Source organism: Oncorhynchus masou, chromosome 19 (genome assembly GCF_036934945.1).
Source record: "Oncorhynchus masou masou isolate Uvic2021 chromosome 19, UVic_Omas_1.1, whole genome shotgun sequence".
Taxonomy (NCBI): domain Eukaryota; kingdom Metazoa; phylum Chordata; class Actinopteri; order Salmoniformes; family Salmonidae; genus Oncorhynchus; species Oncorhynchus masou.
The window spans coordinates 31921542-31941422 of NC_088230.1; the positions used below are offsets into that span (position 1 = coordinate 31921542).

General features: G+C 42.9%; 1 protein-coding gene across 1 annotated transcript; it reads left to right on the plus strand.

The window, feature by feature from the left end:
* Positions 1-580: 580 nt before the first annotated feature.
* On the plus strand, positions 581-19877 carry LOC135506179 (XK-related protein 5-like). Its single transcript, XM_064925661.1, has 7 exons — positions 581-793; positions 5527-5710; positions 6296-6480; positions 10892-11104; positions 11937-12106; positions 12524-12635; positions 16798-19877. The coding sequence occupies exons 1-7, from the start codon at positions 667-669 to the stop codon at positions 17853-17855; spliced, it is 2049 nt and encodes a 682-aa protein (XP_064781733.1). The 5' UTR covers positions 581-666; the 3' UTR covers positions 17856-19877.
* Positions 19878-19881: the final 4 nt, after the last annotated feature.

The following is a 19881-nucleotide window of genomic DNA, read 5'->3' on the forward strand; positions in this document are numbered from 1 at the left end:
TACCCACAAGACACCATGCTCCAAATACTCAACTAGTCAAAAGAAGGGCCTTTTTTATTGCTTCTTTAATCAGAACAACAGTTTTCAGTTGTGCTAACATCATTGAAAAGGGGTTTTCTAATGATCAATGAGCCTTTTAAAGTGATAAACTTGTATTAGCTAACACAACGTGCCATTGGAACACAGGAGTGATGATTGCTGATAATGGGCCTCTGTACGCCTATGTAGATATTCCATTAAAAATCAGCTACGATAGTCATTTACAACATTAACAATGTCTACACTGTATTTCTGATCAATTCGATGTTATTTTAACGGACAATTTTTGTAGCTTTTCTTTCAAAAACAAGGACATTAATAAGTGACCCCAAACTTTTGAATGGTAGTGTACATTTTTGTGATACTGGGGATTATAAACCAGGATAGCCACTTTATGATCGAAGAAGAGGTGGCGAAAAAGTGTCAAGTGATGTGTCACGGTCAATGTGACCATCGGGAGTTCGTACAGTACTTACTGTACTGTCTCTTTAAAAACCGCACGGCGACGTCAGATATCTTTTGACAGGAGCCAGCCAGCAAAACGAGGATGTAACGGATCCACGGAGGGAGAAGGATGACAATAATAATGTCCCCGGTTGGTTCTCGCGGCGCCCACGTCTCCGTATCATGATAAACGCTGGGCCCGTTGACCGTGTGATGCCCTCCGCGGCTCGGAGCGGGTGTTGGATAGCATGGTGCCAAGCTATCCTTTTCGGTGTGTCGGGGCTGGTGATACTGGCCGAAAGAACCTCGCGTAAGTGGACACCTAATACTAACCACTTTAACTTTTGTTATATTCTGCAAATTAACATTCACAGCACGTTCAAACAAACCTTGGACCGCTTTAGTGACCTTCACTGAGTTATATGCATTGGTAGAGCTCTTGGTGTGTCGACAAAATGTACCATTGTGGGCTTCACGGAATGCGTATTTAACTACCGTCTATCGTGCGTTTATTCCAGTACAGTTCAGCATCACTAGTTTGCCAAGTAGCCACACTAGCTAGTTAAGTAGAAGTACATGATGTGAATGTGGCGTGACCCGGTAACCTTGCTTTGCATTGATTCATTGTGGTCTTTAAACCGTTAGATACCGGGACCCAGTTCTTTGCATGAAAATTAAGCAGTGATTAGGACAGACTCAGGAGACCTTCAAATAACATATTTCTGGGGTAGAGAAAATTATATAAACATATTATAAAACTTAGGGCATTAAGTCGCATGTGTCAAGTGACTCTACTTTGCAAATGTACTCCGGTGTCTCTGGACATCTTATGAGTATTCTGCATGCACTGAATTTCAGAAACTTACCTCTGGCAATGTACGAGATAGGTTGGAGGAGCAGAACTCCCGTTTTTACATGTTGGTGATGTCCACCATGTTCAGCGCCAATGTCCGGTAGTGTAGACCATACTAATTACCAAGAGTTTTAATTTCTAATTTTCGTAGCTGTGTATTTACCACCACAAACCAATGCTGGCACTAAGACCGTACTCAACCAGCCATAAAAGGGCGTAAGAAAAAACGAAAATGCACATCCAGAGGCGACATTCCTAGTGGCCGGTGATTTTAATGAGGGGAAACTGTGCAACTAGATGCAAAACAACTCTAGATCGCCTTTACACCACACACAGAAACACATTCAAAGCTCTTGCCTTCCATTTGAGAAATCAGACCATAACTCTATCCTCCTGATTCCTACTTACAAGCAAAAACTCAACAGGAAGTACCAGTGATGTGCTCAATACAGATATGGTCTGATGAAGCGGATGCTAAGCTACAAGACTGTTTCTCCAGCACAGACTGGAATATGTACATATCCCAACCAGAAGCCGTGGATTACAGGCAACATCCACACTGAGCTAAAGGATCGAATTGCCACTTGCAAGGAGCGGGACACTAAACCGGACGCTTACAAGAAATCCCGCTATGACTTCCGAGCCATCAAACAGTCAAAACTTCAATGCAGGACTAAGATCGAATCTTACTACGCCACACTGCCCTTTCCATTCTCACACAACCCCTATGTGAGAATGTTGTTAATCGACTACAGCTCATCATTCAACACCATAGTTCCCTCTAAGCTCATCACTAAGCTCAGGACCCTGAGACTGAACACCTCCCTCTACAAATGGATCCTGGACTTCCTGAAAGGCCGCCCCCAGGTGGTGAGGGTAGGCAACAACACATCTGCCATGCTGACACTCAACACGGGGGCCCCTCAGGGGTGCGTGCTTAGTCCCCTCCTGTACTCCATGTTCACCTACGACTGCATGGCCGCGCATGACTCCAACACCATCATTAAGTTTGCTGACAACATAATGGTGGTTGGCCTGATCACCGACGACAATGAGACAGCCTATAGGGAGGAGGTCAGTGTCATGGCATTGTGGTGTCGTGGACTACAGGAAACAGAGGGCCGAGCACGCCCCTGTCCACATCGACGGATCTGTAGTGGAGCGGGTCTAGAGCTTCAAGGAAGCTAAGGAATACTCATGGTCCACACACACCGACACAGTCGGATGAAAACATTTGGTGTCTTCAAATCCTCAAAGTTGTACAGCTGCACAATTGAGAGCATCTTGACTGGCTGCATCATCACTTAGTATGGCAACTGCTTGGTATCCAATCGCAAGGCGCTAGAGACGGTAGTGCGCACGGCCCAGTACATCACTGTGGCCAAGCTCCCTGCCATCCAGGACCTCTATACCAGGCGGAATCAGAGGACTACTTAACTACAGTGTCTGTGTTGACCCTTTTTGTACTAATTATTTTGACTTATCATATAGGCTGCTGCTACAGTTTATTATCTATCCTGTTGCATAGTCACTTTATCCTTACCTGTACGTACAGTACCAGTCTAAAGTTTGGACACACCTACACATTCCAGGGTTTTTCTTTATTTTCTACGTTGTAGAGTAATAGTGAAGACATCGATGCTATGAAATAACACATGGAATCATGTGGTAGTCAGAAAAGTGATAAACAAATAAAAATATATTTGAGATTCTTCAAAGTAGCCACCCTTTGCCTTGATGACTTTGCACAATTGTCATTCTCTCAACCAGCTTCACGAGGTAGTCACCTGGAATGCATTTCAATTAACAGGTGTGCCATGTTAAAAGTTAATTTGTGGAATTTCTTTCCTTCTTAATGCATTTGAGCCAATCAGTTGTGTTGTGACAAAGTAGGATTGGTATACAGAAGATGGTCCTATTTGGTCCATATTATGGCAAGATCAGCTCAAATTAGCAAAGTCAAATGCCAGTCCATCATTACTTTAAGACATGAAGGTTACTCAATGTGGAAAAAGTGCAGTTACAAAACCCATTCAGTGCTATGATGAAACTGGCTCTCAAGAGGACTGCCACAGGAAAGGAAGACCCAGAGTTATCTATGCTGCATTGGATAAGTTCATTAGTTGACTGCACCTCGGATCACAGCCTAAATGCTTCAGAGTTCAACTAACAGACGCATGTCAACATCAACTGTTCAGAGGAGACTGTGTGAATCAGGCCTTCATGGTCAAACTTCTGCAAAGAAATCACTACTAAAGGACACCAATAAGAAGAAGAGACTTGCTTGGGCCAAGAAACACTGGTGGAAATCTGTCATTTTGGTCCGATGAGTCCAAATTTTAGATTTTTCATTCCAACCTCCGTGTCTTTGTGAAACAGGTGAACGGATGATCTCTGCATGTGTGGTTCCCACTGTGAAGCATGGAGGAGGAGGTGTGATGTTGTGGGGGTACTTTGCTGGTGACACTGTCAGTGATTTATTTCGAATTCAAGGCACACTTAACCAGCATGGCTATCACAGCATTCTGCAGCGATACGCCATCCCATCTGGTTTGCACGGGACTATATATATATTTTTTTACCGGAGTGCTGCATCAGATGACCTGGCCTCCACAATCACCCGACCTCAACCCAATTGAGATGGTTTGGGATGAGTTGGACCGTAGAGTGAAGGAAAAGCAGCCAACAAGTGCTCAGCATATGTGGGAACTCCTTCAAGACTATTTGAAAAGCATTCCTGGTGAAGCTGTTTGAGAGAATGCAAAGAGTGGGCAAAGCTGTCATCAAGGCAAAGGGTGGCTACTTTGATGAATCTCAAATATATTTGATTTGTTTATCACTTTTTTGATTACTACACGATTCCATATGTGTTTTTTCATAGTTTTGATGCAATGTAGAAAATAGTACAAAAATAGAACCTTGACTGGACTGTACATAACCACCTCAATTACCTCAACCCTTGCACATGGACTCTTTACTGGTACCCCTTGTATATAGCCAAGTTATCGTTACTCGTGTATTTATTCGTTGTTTTATTATGTTTCTTTTGTTGACATTTTCTTCTGTCTGCATTGATGGGAAGGGCCTATAAGTTAGCAACTACACTTGTTGTTTACGAAGCATGTGAGAAATATAAATTGATTTGTAATTACAAAGATCGCTAAAAGTGTTTAAGGATCTCTTCATGAAGACCGTGATTTCCTTTTATGTATTGATGGTGACATGTAGGGTTGTAGGTTGGGCTAGCCTTTCTACAGAGTGTGCCTTCTCAGAATGTACGATAGCTACATGCACTGAATTGGGGTGATGCCAATCCATGGTCATCCGTGACAGCCTTTGACTGAGGTTTCGCGAACCCAATTTAGCTACTATCACTAACAGTCCTATCTTGTTTCTATTGCTGGCTACATCTATCAACTTGCATGCTGCAAATCATACCAATAATAAGATAAATGCTTTTGGTGATGTTTGATTTTGTATGTCGGTCGAAGGGCACACGAGCAGGTGAGGTCCCCTCCGGGTCGTTCTTCTGGAAACCGGTGCTGTGCATCCTTGTTTGCGCATGTGAGAAGCCCTGAGTAAGCAGATCAATGACAAGAGCTCCAGCAAAGGTGACTGACTGTGCGCGAAGTGACTTTGGCCTTGGCACGGATGACTTTCAACCGGATAAAAATACTGCTGTGCCTGAGGCGCTCTCTAGGTCCCCACCAACGGAGACAGCCAGTCCGGAGGGATGTGACAGAAATAATCAATATCTAGCCAACGAGCACTTCTCTCCTCCAGCCAAGTTTGTGGTTAAGAGGCATACACTTTAAATGGCAATTCATTCATTAATGAGTATCATTGAATTTGATATGGCTTTTCCTTGTCAGTTTTTGTGAAACCAGGCGTCAGGGCGAGGGGATTGTTTCCAGATATACCATTCATCCACCCATCCACACTCTCTCTCACTAACTGTTTCATGTAGATGACTTTTTGTCCAATGGAATGTGTCACCATTCACTCCCACCATAGACTGTACAGAATGTAACCAAAGGAAAACATTGTTGTGATCAGAATGTAATCTAAAATATTTTGTATGTAGGTAGGTAAATAGACCTTAGTACTTCAATGCAATGATACATTATAATACATTTGTAACACTATTATAGTGTTATCTATTTTTTTCCCTGTGTATGTGTTCTATACAGTGATCTACTGCATAGGATTCTACCTATGGAATGAGGAAACGCAGTGGGCGGGGTTGACCCTCACTCTCCTGTTGCCAGGGATACTGGTCCAGGTGTTGAGTCTCAGGTGGTACCATGACGATGGGGAAGACCACTATTGGTTCCTGACCCTCACACATGTGTTTCAACTGGGCATCTTCCAACGGTGAGCCAACCTGAACAATGGCCTCACCTGGGTGTGTTCAATAGGTACAAAAACAGAAATGTGGAGGTACTATCTGAACTTGTCCAATTAGAAGTGCTTGCTTTTGTTTTCTGTGACAAAATATTTTTGAATGTTTTTTATTTCCACTGTGCCTTAATGAACACCACTCTGACAACAAGGTAATGTGGTTCAGAATTAGAATTTGATGGAGAAGTTGCTTTCAGCTCAGAGTAATTCAGAGTAAACTTAATTTAGAAACCTGCCATTGATTGTCTTAGTTGGATGAATAAGATCTCTTATCCTATTTGTCCTCTAGTACTATACCGGAAGTGATGTGTATTAGAGGTTACCGAGAGGTTTCCATCATTAAACCTGGAATCTTAAAATCTGCTGTGTATCTAATCTGGATTAGATACACAGAAAATTCAACATTATATCCAAATTGCAGAATTCCTTACATAATCTCACCAACACACAGTACATCGCATCATCCACCGCCATACATAACCCACTGCTCTCTAGCGCTGGCCCTATCTCACCAGCTCTGTCTCACAGCTGTTGGTCTTTGTCTCCACCTTCTGGCAGGCTGTGGGACTGCATGGTGTCTGTATGGGACATGCAGGGCACAGCGGGGGAGCTGGGGGCGGCTGTGATGCAGCAGGCTGATGTGTCCGCTCTCCGCCTGTTGGAGGCCCTGGTCCTCACCCTACCGCAGACCCTGCTGCAGACCTACGTCCTGGCCGTCACTGACGTGGAACTCGACTCCCCGGGTAAGACACCACTGTACCCAATTAATTACAAAGAAACAAACGTATAACATAAATCAAATGTTATTAATTACTACACTGAACACAAATATAAAAGCAAAGATTTGAAATAAATTTGAAATAAATTCATGAGGCCCTAATCTATGGATTTCACATGACTGGGAGTACAGATATGTATCTGTTGGTCACCGATACCTTAACAAAAGGTAGGGGCTTGGGTCAGAAAACCAGTCAGTATCTGGTGCGACCAGCATTTGCCTCATGCAGCGTGAAACATCTCCTTCGCATAGAGTTGATCAGGTTGTTGATTGTGGCCTGTGGAATGTTTGTCCCAATGGCTCTACGAAGTTGCTGGATATTGTCGGGAACTGGAACACGCTGTCGATCCAGAGCATCCAAAACATGCTCAATGGTTGACATATCTGGTAAGTATGCAGGCCATGGAAGAACTGGGACATTTTCAGCTTCAAGGAATTGTTTACAGATCCTTGCGACGTGGGGCTGTGATGGTGGCAGATGAATGGCACGACAATGGGCCTCAGGATCTCATCCATCTCTGTGCATTCAAATTGCCATCAATAAAATGCAATTGTGTTTGTTATCTGTAGTTTATGCCTGCCCGTAACATAACCCCACCAGCACCATGGGGCACTCTGTTCACAACGTTGACATCAGCAAACTGCTCGCCAACACGACACCATACACGCTGTCTGCCATCTGCCCGGTACAGTTGAAAACGGGATTCATCCGTGAAGTACTTCTCCACTGGCCATTCAAGGTGACCATTTGCCCACTGAAGTCAGTTTGGACGCCAAACTTGCAATCAGGTCAAGACCCTTGTGAGGACGACGAGCAGGTAGATGAGCTTCCCTGAGACGGTTTCTGACAGTTTGTTCAGAAATTCTTCTGTTGTGCAAATCCACAGTTTCATCCGCTGTCCGGATGGCTGGTCAGATTATCCAGCAGGTGAAGAAACCGGATGTGGAGGTCCTTGGCTGGCGTGGCTACACGTGGTCTCTCAAACGACATTGGAGGTGGCTTATGGTAGAGAAATTAACATTAACTTCTCTGGCAACAGCTCTGGTGGACATTCCTGCAGTCAGCATGCCTATTGCACTCTCCCTCAACTTAAGATATCTGTAGCATTGTGTTGTGTGACACAACTGAACATTTTAGAGTGACCTTTTATTGATTGTCCCCAGCACAAGGTGCACCTGTGTAACGGTCATGTTGTTTTTAATCAGCTTCTTGATATGCCACACCTTCATCAGGTGGATGGATTATATTGTCAAAAGAGAAATGCTCACTAACAGGGATGTAAACAAACATGTATTTTTAAATACGATTTTGTACGTATGGAAAGTTTCTGGGATCTTATTTCAGCTCATAAAACATGGGACCAACACTTTACATGTTGTGTTTTTACATGTTTGTTCAATATATGTAATAATACCATTTTTACCATCTCTTAGTGGGCCCAAATTCATGTGCTGATCTAGGACCAAGTTTAAACTGACCCTAGATCACCACTCCTGCACTGAGATCCTTGATACATAAGGCTCCTGGCCTCCCATCTGGTGTGTTTTAAGCATCTCAGAATAGAGGTGCTGATTAGGATCAGTTTACCCTTTTAGATCACATTAGTTAGGTTTCCACCCAATTGGCGACAGATTTTCATGCGAATATCCACATAAAAACAAGATGCTTATTTCCCCACGAGATGTGTTTTCATAAAGTTGACTTGTTGCATACAAAAGGCTGCGCGTGATGACGTAGTGCACATAAAACTACCTTTTGCGGTTACATTTTCATGTACAGAAAAAAACAAGTGAAATGGGTTTCCATCGTATTTTCAACTCTACTGATGGTTTTCTCTGTGTACCGAGTGTGTCCATTCTGGTTATGACAGACATGCTCTAGCATCTGCACTCTGTTGGCTAGAGCACATGTATTGCCTACATGATGAGATTATTATGGACTAAAATAATACTTTTTATTTGTCAAACTGGCAGCCAGGCATTGATGAACATGTCCCACAATCAGACCCTCGATATTTATTTGGAAAGGAGCATCAAGCTCATCACCTTGCACTTTCACCCCCCTGTGAAGTTCATCATAACTTATTTCATCTGTAGCCTAATCAATAAATCAATCAAATGTATTTATAGAGCCCTTTTTACAACAGCAGTTGTCAGAAAGTGCTTATACAGAAACTGAGCCTAGAAACCCCAGATCAAGTAATACGAATGTAGAAGCACGGTGGCTAGGATAAACTCCCTAGAAAGGAAGGAACCTATGAAGAAACCTAGAGGAACCAGGCTCTGAGGGGTGGCCAGTCCTCTTCTGGTTGTGCCGGGTAGAGATTATAAGAGTACATGGCCATTAAGGCCAGTTTGTTCTTCAGACGTTCACAGAAGACCAGCAGGGTCAAATAATAATCACAGTGTTTGTAGAGGGTGCAACAGGTCAGTACCTCGGGACTTAATGTCAGTTGGCTTTTCATAGCCGAGCAATTCGAGGTTGAGACAGCATGTGACCAGGTCAGGGTTCCATAGCCACAGGCAGAACAGCAGAAACTGGGTCAGCAGCACAACCAGGTGGACTGGGGACGGGGACAGCCAAGAGTCGTCAGGCCAGGTAGTCCTGAGGCATGGTCATAGAGCTCAGGTCCTCCTGAGATAAACAGCTGTTATCTTGCCAACTAAAGAGTAGCCAGTTTCTGCTCTGCTTGCTTTTACAACTCGGATAAAGAATGGTGTCAGGTTCCCTCCAGATGTGACGCTTGGCAATCAGGCCAAAGGTTCATCAAAACAGAAAATCTTGTTTTTCATGGTGCATGCAGTCTGTCATATGCCTTTTACTAAGGAGTGACTTCTGTCTGCCCACTCTACCATAAATGCCTAATTGGTGGAGTGCTGCAGAGATGGTTGTCCTTCTAGAAGGTTCTCCAGGCTCCACAGAGGAACTGTAGAGCTCTGTCAGTGATCATCAGGTTCTTGGTCACCGCCCTGACTAAGGCCCTTCTCCCCCGATGGTTCAGTTTGGCCGGGCAGCCAGCTCTAGGAAGAGTCTTGATGGTTCCAAACATCTTCCATTTAAGAATGATGGAGGTCACTGTGTTCTTGGGGACTTTTAATGCTGCAGACATATTTTGGTGTCCTTCCCCAGATCTGTACCTCAACCTCATGGCTTGGTTTTTGCTCTGATGTGCACTGTCATTTTGGGACCTTTTTAATAGACAGGTGTGTGCCTTTCCAAATCATGTCCAATCAATTGAATTTACAACAGATGGACTCCAATCAAGTTGTAGAAACATCTCAAGGATGATCAATGGAAACAGGATGGACCTGAGCTCAATTTTGAGTCTCATAGCAAAGGGGCTGTAACCTAGGACCATGCCCCATGACTACCTGTATTGATGGATGACTCCTTGCTGTCCCCAGTCCACCTGGCCGTGCTGCTGCTCCAGTTTCAACTGTTCTGCCTTATTATTCGACCATGCTGGTCATTTATGAACATTTGAACATCTTGGCCATGTTCTGTTATAATCTCTACCCGGCACAGCCAGAAGAGGACTGGCCACCCCACATAGCCTGGTTCCTCTCTAGGTTTCTTCCTAGGTTTTGGCCTTTCTAGGGAGTTTTTCCTAACCACCGTGCTTCTACACCTGCATTGCTTGCTGTTTGAGGTTTTAGGCTGGGTTTCTGTACAGCACTTTGAGATATTAGCTGATGTACGAAGGGCTATATAAATAAATTTGATTTGATTTTAAACTTAATGTAAATAAGGCATTTTTAATAAATTTACAAATATTTCTAAAGACCTGTTTCACTTCATCATTATGGGATATTGTGTGTAGATTGCTGAGGAATTACTTTTATTTAATTCATTTTTGTATAAGGCTGTAACGTAACAAAATGTGGAGAAAGTCCAGGGGTCTGAATACTTTCCAAAGGCTCTGTATGTAATTTCGTTACCGAAATTTACAGTCATATCCTAAAGAACTGAGGATTCCCTAACATTCTGGAATTTTCATTGAAATCATGTGCTATCCATCAGATCAAACGGTGCCGTCCATCAGATGAAACGGTGCCGTCCATCAGATGAAACGGTGCCGTCCATCAGATGAAACGGTGCCGTCCATCAGATCAAACGGTGCCGTCCATCAGATCATGCCAGCTCATCTGGGACTAGAGGTCTATAATCAGGATGGGAACCTTTTTGAGAAGCGAAATGGTAGCTGGTTATAGTCAGCCACTTAAAATAGGAAGGAAAGAAAATCCCTAAGAAACAAACTTGTAATTCGTCATTTTTGTAATGGAAAAACCTGGTCTGTGAAAAAGATCTGATCATTTCTCACCCCCCCCCCCCCATACTTCCCTCTCATCCTATCCCCATTCATCTACCTCCACAGTGGCGGCATGCGCCGGCCTGTGCCTGCTGTCGCTGTCGTGGGCGCTGGTGCTGTTCAGCCGGGCATGCTGCCTGATCCGCCCGGGGCACCTGGCCATGCCCCCGGCCGCCCTGCTGTGCCAGCTGCTGTGGAGGGCGGGCATGCTGGGTGCCCGGGTGGCAAGCCTCATGTCTTTCGCCCGCTACTTCCACTGGTGGACCTGCGGAGTGGCAGGTGAGAGAGGGAGGGAGGGAGCAAATGCAACAACTGGAGAAACTAGAGGGCTTTTCACACGACTGAGCAAAATCAAGCCAAACCAAGCTGGACTGAGCAGGCCTGGTTAAGCATCCACATAGTTGCTGGAAACCCTGCTGAAAAGGACAATGTGAACAGAGAAGATCTGAGCCAGGCCAGCACAGTTTGGTTCTGGTCGGCATGATCGTATAAAGGTGTAGAGAGAGAGAGAGAGAGATATTGTTAACTCCTCGAGCATCAGTATTTACTCATAACTCGATTGTAGTCAATAGTGCATCAATGCAGAGTTGAGATGCTTCACAATCATCTGACAGCAGAACCAATCAAAATTGTCATTTCGAATAAACTGATTTGACCTACAATTGACCTCTACGTGCATTATACCAAATGCTCAAAGCCTCAGGTTTGATTATAAATAAACAAATCAACAAAAGGCATCTTCACAACACATATCGCCCTTCAAAGCTAGTTTCTTGGCAACCAGTGTCCCCCTGCATGACGATGCACAATACCTCTTACCTCTGTCTCTGTTCCCTCTGGTCCTGCTGAGCGCACGTGCATACACACACACACAACCCTGCCTCTCTCACCGTCACACATGCACACGCACAACCCTGCCTCTCTCACCGTTACACATGCACACACACAACCCTGCCCCTCTCGTCGTCACACATACACAACCCTGCCTCTCTCGCCGTCACACATGCACACACCCTCTCTCTGTCTCACACACACACTTTGTATTCCCACCACAGTAGTGCTCCACTGTCTAATTCACTCTGGAATAATGTATTTTTACATTGACCTCCAGGCTTCCACTGGCTCACAGCGTCTTTCTGGCTGGTCGCCCAGCAACCCGATATCTGCACTGGCCCGTGGCGCTGGCGGCTGTTCAACGCTGTGCTGGGATTAGTCCACATCTTCCTCTTCCTCAATGTCAAAGAAGGCCCCTCGCGCTTCCGCATGGCCGGCTTCTACCTGGTACGTACGAGAGAGAGAAGAAACTCTATAGAGGGTAAATTTGTACGCAGCAACTGAATTACCCTTTGGGGACAATAAAGATATTAGTTAGTTCTGATTTAGTTCAATTTCCTGCTTCTACGTGGTACGTATGATGACAAGGAGGATGAGGATTGCCCTACAGGGACAATAAAGATTGGTTTAATTTGAATTAAGTGTGCAGCTTAGGAATGTTCTGATTGACTTCTGTTTGAATCTCCTGGTGCTCGTTGTTATTTCTTGTCATATGCCTTCACTCCTGTGTCTTTGAAATGAGTTGTGTGTTTATATATATATATATATATATATATATATATTATTTTTTATATATATATAATTATTTTTTTGTTGGTGGGGGGGTCACTATCCTGACCTCTCGTTTGACCTCTTCTCCTATAGGCCATGCTACTGGAGAATGCCACACTACTAGTGGCAGCGTCAGACTTCCTCAGTGAGAAATCATGGGATAGCATAACCCTCCCTACTGTCGTGCTGTGCAGCTTCCTGCTTGGTGAGTCGATCTTTGGAGTCTCCCTATTCTAATGTAGAATTTAGTTTTAACCCCCAGGTTATGCCTGAGGTGTGTGCACAGAACAGAGGATGTTAAAAAGAGCATTTACAAAGCTAAAGTTAAACCTGTTACATGTTAAAAGGAAACTTCTTATATTCAAATGTAGATTTAATTTAGGGCAAATTTCTACTACCAGAGAAACCTCAAATATCACAGATTTAGTCATGTTCAGGGTTGTAAGGGATATATTGTCGATCTGAAGGCTGGTTTGCAGTTCTATTGACATGCTGTAGACAGCTGTCGCAGTGACATCATAAACGTTCTATTGTTGTCCGACACCAACTTGTCGTTATGAAAAGTATAAACACAAACATGACAGCCTCTATATGACATCAGCTGCTTGGTGATCCGAATAGCATAACTACCTGATTTTAACACCAATAAAATAATTGTTTGTATATGTCATGCCAGGCAGCTAAAAAAAAAACTTTCTAGCAACTAAAAGCAACTTCCTAAAGGATGTTTTGGTATGTTTTTAGCTTGTTAGCTAGCTAGCCAGTTCAAAATGTCATAACTTTAGCAAAAACAAATTGTCATTATTGCAAGAAAATAAACTCACAATAAAATAATTATTTACAAGGTAATGGTGAGCTTTCTAGCAGTCTTGTTACTGGCACAAACCAGGTTTCCATCCAACCTTTTTATGCAAGTTTAGTTTATTAGGATCCTCATTAGCTACTGCACATGCAGCAGCTACTCCTCATGGGGTCCACATAATGACAGTGCAGAACAGTAAGACAAGAACAACATTTAATAGGAAAGACTACAAAAAATACTATTTACACACTTCATATTCTTATATACACTGCAGTTAAATTGTATTATTTATAAAGAGAAGAGGCGCTGTGAAACAATATGCTTTTTTTAAAGCTAAACTTGCTTTTTGCCTAAAACCCTGGGTGCCAGAGCATTCCACGATGACATGGCTCTATACAAAGCTGAGCGACGCATTACAGTACATCTGTTTTCAGTTTAGGTACTGTGAAGAAACCCATAGTGGCGTGTCTGGTGGGGTATGCATGTCTGTTTGAAGTGTACCTATGACTGTCATGCATGTTGATGATGTTAGTTCTATGTTTGCAGTTAAAGGCAAGGTGTGCTGCTTTGTTGTGAGCCAGATGCAGCTTTTCTCTGCTGCACCTGACCGTGTTGCCGGACAGTAATCAAGATGGGACAATATCAGAGCCTAAACAATTAGTACAGTTGATCTTTGTGTCAAACACGCATAATACATTTTTATAAGACACCTCTCCCCATCTTCACAACAGCTTTGTCAATAGGACATAACTGACTATCCAATGTTACTCCTTGGAGTTCAGTTTCTTCACCTTGTTCATTGTTCATACGATAATGCTAAGATAAGATAATGCTTTAAACCAAATACAATTATTTTTCAGAGCAGTTTATTATTAATGACCCGTTCGGACTTTGACTAACTCCATTCTAAGAGTCTCAGTGAGCTCACTGGCTGTAGGTGCTGATGTGTACATTGTGCAGTCATCAGCATACATAGTCATTTTAGGTTCTTGTAAAACAAGTGGCAAATCATTTCTAACAGACCAATGCAACTGCCCTGAGGGATACCACACTGTACACATCTGATGTTAGAGAAACATGTTGGATAAAACATGGCGTGACAGGCCTTATGGAAACAGCTAATTTGTCTGTAAACTTTACAAAATATGATATGTACCCGTTGTTCCTTCTTTAGTGCATTGGTAGCGAGTTGATACAATTCCAAGTCTGGAAGGCTAAAACCACCCTGAGACTTAGGAAGTTATTTATTCTATACCTTTTATTTGCCCATATAAAGTATGTTGTGACAGAGTATACTTTTTTTTAAAGAACGTCTTTGGTGGGATAATTGGTATTACTGAAAATAAATACAAAATCTTTGGCAGCCATGCAATTCTAAAGAGCTTTATTCTGCCTGTAATATTTATGGGAAGACTTATTCCATTTAATTAGATCTGCTTTCATATTGTTGAGTAATGGAGTCAAGTTCCATTTCTCAAGCTCATGCTCATCCTCAGAATCTTTGTATGTGTCTTATTTTCAAAGGGAAAAAGCTAAGAACATTAACTTCATAATTAAGAACACTGTAACAATATGGAACACTGTAACAATATGGAACACTGTAACAATATGGAACACTGTAACAATATGGAACACTGTAACAATATGGTAGGCCATCATTGTAAATAATAATTTGTACTTAATGGACTTGCCAAGTTAAATTTAAAAAAAATATGGAAGATAATGTATTCTACGAGCACCACTATCGCTTCCTAGAAACACAACCTTATTGAACAATCCTTAGCTTTTCAGAATTCACCAGCAAATTGATCCACATGGGAAACTAAAGGCATTGAAACCATGAATGACTTGGTAACAAGAAATACATTTATTTCCATGTCAGAACAATAAAAAGTAATTTTGGGCTGACCAATGTAGATCGTTTCAAATATATGCAACTTAAGTTACACATCACAAAATTTCTATTTGAAATATTTTGGACATCAGAGCAACCTTGAGGGAATCTTATTTGAGTCCGAAAAGCATATTCATATGATAGGTAATGTATACACATTTTTACAGAGAGCATATCCAGCTGACAATCTCTTAGAAGAAAAGTAATGAAATAAAAAACTATTGGAACCAAGACTGAGGTTGGCACAAGATGGAGGGAAAGTTGGAGTATAACTAATGAAATTATAGTTAACACAAAATGTAAGCTTAATCCAGTATAAGCTAATGTATAGAATGTATTATACAAGAGACAACATTCACACATTCTACAGCACAACGGCAGAGTCATGTCTTAAGTGTAAAACTAATCATGACTCAATAATCCATGCTTTCTGGGAATGGTATGAAGTCCAGCAGTTGTGGGCGGAGCTAGAAAGTTGGCTTTAAGAAGAATTACAATGTCAACTTAATTTGAACCCATCTCTCGACATATTTCAACACATGGCATATGGAGGTGTAGTGAGATACCCATTGGGTTGGACGATTCTCTTCTCATCACTCATCTTGGAAATAAATCAATCCACCATCATTAACACAATGGAAAAATCTAAACAAAATGGTGCAGTTTCAGGCCATGTGGCAGAAAGATGGTGGCACTGGAGATGGGAGTGTCTGCTAGTGGGTCTGGGCAGGTGTGATGTAGTTGATGTTTGTATGTTTTATATGGTTTATAAAAGAGAAAATAAAATCGGACAAAAAACAAACAAACGCAAGACAAGGTGGGATCTTTTTGTGTGTCTGAAATGAATGATGTGAGAAATGGTGGCACAATTGCCTTTATGTGCAAATATTGTTACTGTTTTATAACCATCGTATCGACGTAAACTTGGGAGTCACTAAATGATATGGTGTGGGGTCCTCCCACCGACTCAGGAATGTACACAGTTTATTTGGCTTTTTTAAAATGCAGATTTTAGAATGTTCACATAAATCTGTCGCAAATTGGATAGCAACCTAACTACTGTGTGGTAACCATGACAACAGACACTCCGACAGGGTCAAAGTTCTGCGAAAAGGAAAACGGAAGCAACGGTCTACAGGCAATCCGCCGGAGTATAAATTAAATGTTATTTTGACCAGTGAGGTTCAAAAACGTGATTTTTCATAGATATTTCCAAACTATGAGGTTGGAATAATACTGCCCTTTTAGTGTAAGAGTTGTTGAATAGACTTGTTTTGGTGGGATGAACTTTTGGCCTGCCGTTATGACATCACCAGACAGTAAATGAGTTAACACACCAATAAGAAAGAGTTCCAAACCCCTCTGCCAATAACAGTTTTCAGTTTTCACCTCCCAACTCAGACCACTCCCAGACAGTCCTAGCAAAATTCTTTCTTTTTGAGCATTTTAATTGAAAACAATCACAATGTACTTATTTGTTACCAAGAAATGAGTTGATATTGAGATAAAAATGGCTGCATAGGACCTTTTTAAAGCACCATGTCAAGCTTCAGACACAACCAACTTTTACTGTTTCCCATAGGGAACTTTCAATCCCATCACTTAATTTAAACACCCTGTACTATACTGCGTGTTTCTAAGTCTCCCCCTCCTTTTCTCTCCCTACTCCAGGCACCACCTCTCTGGTCCTGTACTACCGCTTCCTCCACCCCAAGTCCACCGAGATCACCCAGGGCAAGGGCCAGCGCCTGGGCCACCACAACCACCACATGGGCTCCACCTGTCTAGAGGGCCTGGAGCGGGGCGAGACTTCCTACTCCCTGGGGGGTGGGGGTGGTGTCAAGAGCCTCCCCCAGGCTGCCCCCTCCTCCCTGCATAACCACGGCAGCTTCTCCCTCTCAGGCGTGGCCGGCTCCCTACTGGAGCATCCTGGGAGTTGTGGTCCCAGGTTGGGTAACTCGTGTCCCTGCCGCCACCACCACTGGCTCCTGATTCGCTTGGCACTAAAAACCGGTGACTTGGGGAAGATTAACTGCGCCTATGGTTCCGGCGGTGTGGCGGCCATCTTGGAAGTGGACGAGTCCTATTGTAACTCTGAGGCCAAGAGTACGGGCGGCGGCGGGACGACCACAGCCGGCGGCGGCAGCTGCGACGGGGTCTCCGGGGTTTCCGGGACCTCAGTGTCTGAATCACAGGGAATGAAGGGGGGCTTGGTGCCCCTCTCGGACTGCAAGGAGGAGTTCCAGAGCGCTAGCGACGAGCCCACGTCAGCCGAGACGCCCAGCGAGGGCGAGGAGGAGAGCAAGGACAGCCTGGAGGACATGGAGAGCCCGCTGGAGTCACCGGTTTCTGACTCCTTCAAGCGTAGCTCGCCAGAGGGCAAATTGTTGTTTGGGAAAAGCCCAGAGCCCTATTTCTGCCCTAACACCACCCTGTCCAGCACCACACTGTATTTCAGTGCCGACCCCCAGTCCCCCAGCAGCACCAGCAACCCCCACCTGGACCGGGTCAGCCCCCCCATGGGCATGGCAGGCCTTAGCTTCATCCCCAGCAACCCCGCTCATAGGGACATGACGGGCCTGCAGATGGGTCGGATGGGTCCGTGCTACACCTCAACACCCAAACTGGACTCTGGGGCGCAGGGGGACTCACCACCCAGCATCCCCCATCTGAGTGGTCCAAGGAGGCAGCTGATACTGTCACGCCGAGACCAGAATGATGGATTTTAGTAACAAGGGAGAGATAAAAAGACAGATGGGAGAGAGAGACTGTTTATGCTTCCTCTCTATTGCCTTTCCAATCTCAACGCTCAAAACCAGCTCCATTAGAAGCACACATATCTTATGTAATACACATTTCCTATAGATGTGCACCGTTACCAACTCTTGCTGATCATTCCAAGTACCAAGTACTTTCTCTTGAGGAGAGGCCGATACCGGCGAGTACCGATTCAAGTATTTATTTTTCATAACATGAACTTTAACCCAGTTCAATCAATGCTACCTCCTAATCAACCAAACATAATGCAGTAAACAAATAATGACATATTAAAACACAAAAATGCTTTTAAAAATAATCATTTCAATATAATAACAAATATAGAAAAGTTATTCTGCGAAAACTAGTAGGGCTGGCAATTGCCAGGGACCTCACGATACGATATTATCACCATACTTGGGTGCCGATACGATGTGTATTGTGATTTTTACGCTTCTATATGTATTGCGATTCGATGTTTCAAACATATTGCTCACTATATGTCTGCTGCAGAGGGACAAGAGAAAGCCGTGAGAAAACCAGTTTTAATCAGTCATGGAAATAAAAGTGCCGAAAAAAAATTGGCTCACCATTTATAAAGGAGAACACGCTATAGAAGGAAAAATACCAGAGTATTGGCACAGGTACAGTTGACTAGCGCAAATTTATATCGCAACATCGTAAAAACAAATGTGGTAACCGTATCGATTATTTTTTTTTTCTCCCATCACTACTGGGTAGGAGACACGACCCCGGCTAAAGTGAAGATGCCCACCACAATATGTCAGCTACATATCTGAACTTTGTTTCTGCTAGCATTTACAGATACCCTGTTCAAGTAGTAGCATATCGGCCCGATACCAAGTACCATTGATAGTATCCGTCCACTTCTAATTTCCTTGTGTGTGTTTTTGTTAATTCTTTTGAAATGATGCTCGCTCCCCAAAATGAACATATGATCAGGGGGGTATTCACTAGGAACCAAACAAAACCAACCGGAAGCAAACGGTCTTAACAGGGAGTGACTAAGCTGAAGTTGTCCAATAACAAACAGTTTTCAGTGCAAAAACGTTTTGCTACCGTTTGCTATGGTGTGGAGTAATGGCTGCACCACAGGTGGACATATACATTAATTTGCTGACGCTGCTTAGGACAGACAGGCTCCAATGTCGACTCGACAACACTGTTTGACGCTGAAATTTGACAGGTGTCTCGCTTTTATAGAACACCATTTGCCTTTTGCGAAGTTGTTCATATTAACAAACATTTATTGCTAAGAGCTAATTAATATTTTTAAGGTACATTTGTTGTCAAAAAATATGTTTTTTAAATTCTTTGTCTCAAAGACATGTTGAACATGTTAACTTGCTAAATGCAGTTTTTCGGTTGAGATGCTATATAATGTTTTTTTACTGTCTCAGGCCCATGGTTAAGTTTCCACACCTCAATTGTGACTAAGGGATATCCAAGACATGTTTTGCTGTGCTAACTTTTCCATCTCTCTTATAAGGGATCATTGTAATGTTGACTAAATGCTGTATAAAGGACCCAGGATGAGATCTATAGACGACGCATACAGAACACTAAAATGATGCTGGTTTTCATAGTTTTCCCCCTCTCAGGTGTTTGCCTATTCAACATTTTGTTCCATAGGTCAAGGCCACTGGTGGCTTGATAACAAAGAAGCAATAAAGGTTATATTGGGTGGACATAATGCAAAAAGTAGTTTTAATTATTTGGGCTTTCATTGAATTCTGTGTACAAATTAATGTATGCATTATATTTTATATCTACATTAAAAGCAAATAAGTTATGTTATGCTTGTAGGTATTACATGGTAATGCATAGGTAATATGGGGTAATTTGTCTATTTGTCCCTTTGATAAGAGGGTGATTTGTAAACAAGCTCAGTTATTAATGCTAACTAGTTTTAGATACAAATCATTTCGAACATTGTAGTAAATAAGAAAATGCTTTGAAAGTTCTATAAACGTTGTG

What these genes read in the sequence shown, in the direction of transcription:
- LOC135506179 (XM_064925661.1), top strand. Translation starts at nt 667, where the DNA reads ATGATAAACGCTGGGCCCGTTGACCGTGTGATGCCCTCCGCGGCTCGG. An exon ending in CAACTGGGCATCTTCCAACG is followed by an intron (nt 5,711 to 6,295) that starts GTGAGCCAACCT and finishes ACCTTCTGGCAG; the next exon opens with GCTGTGGGACTGCATGGTGT. An exon ending in GCATGGCCGGCTTCTACCTG is followed by an intron (nt 12,107 to 12,523) that starts GTACGTACGAGA and finishes CTTCTCCTATAG; the next exon opens with GCCATGCTACTGGAGAATGC.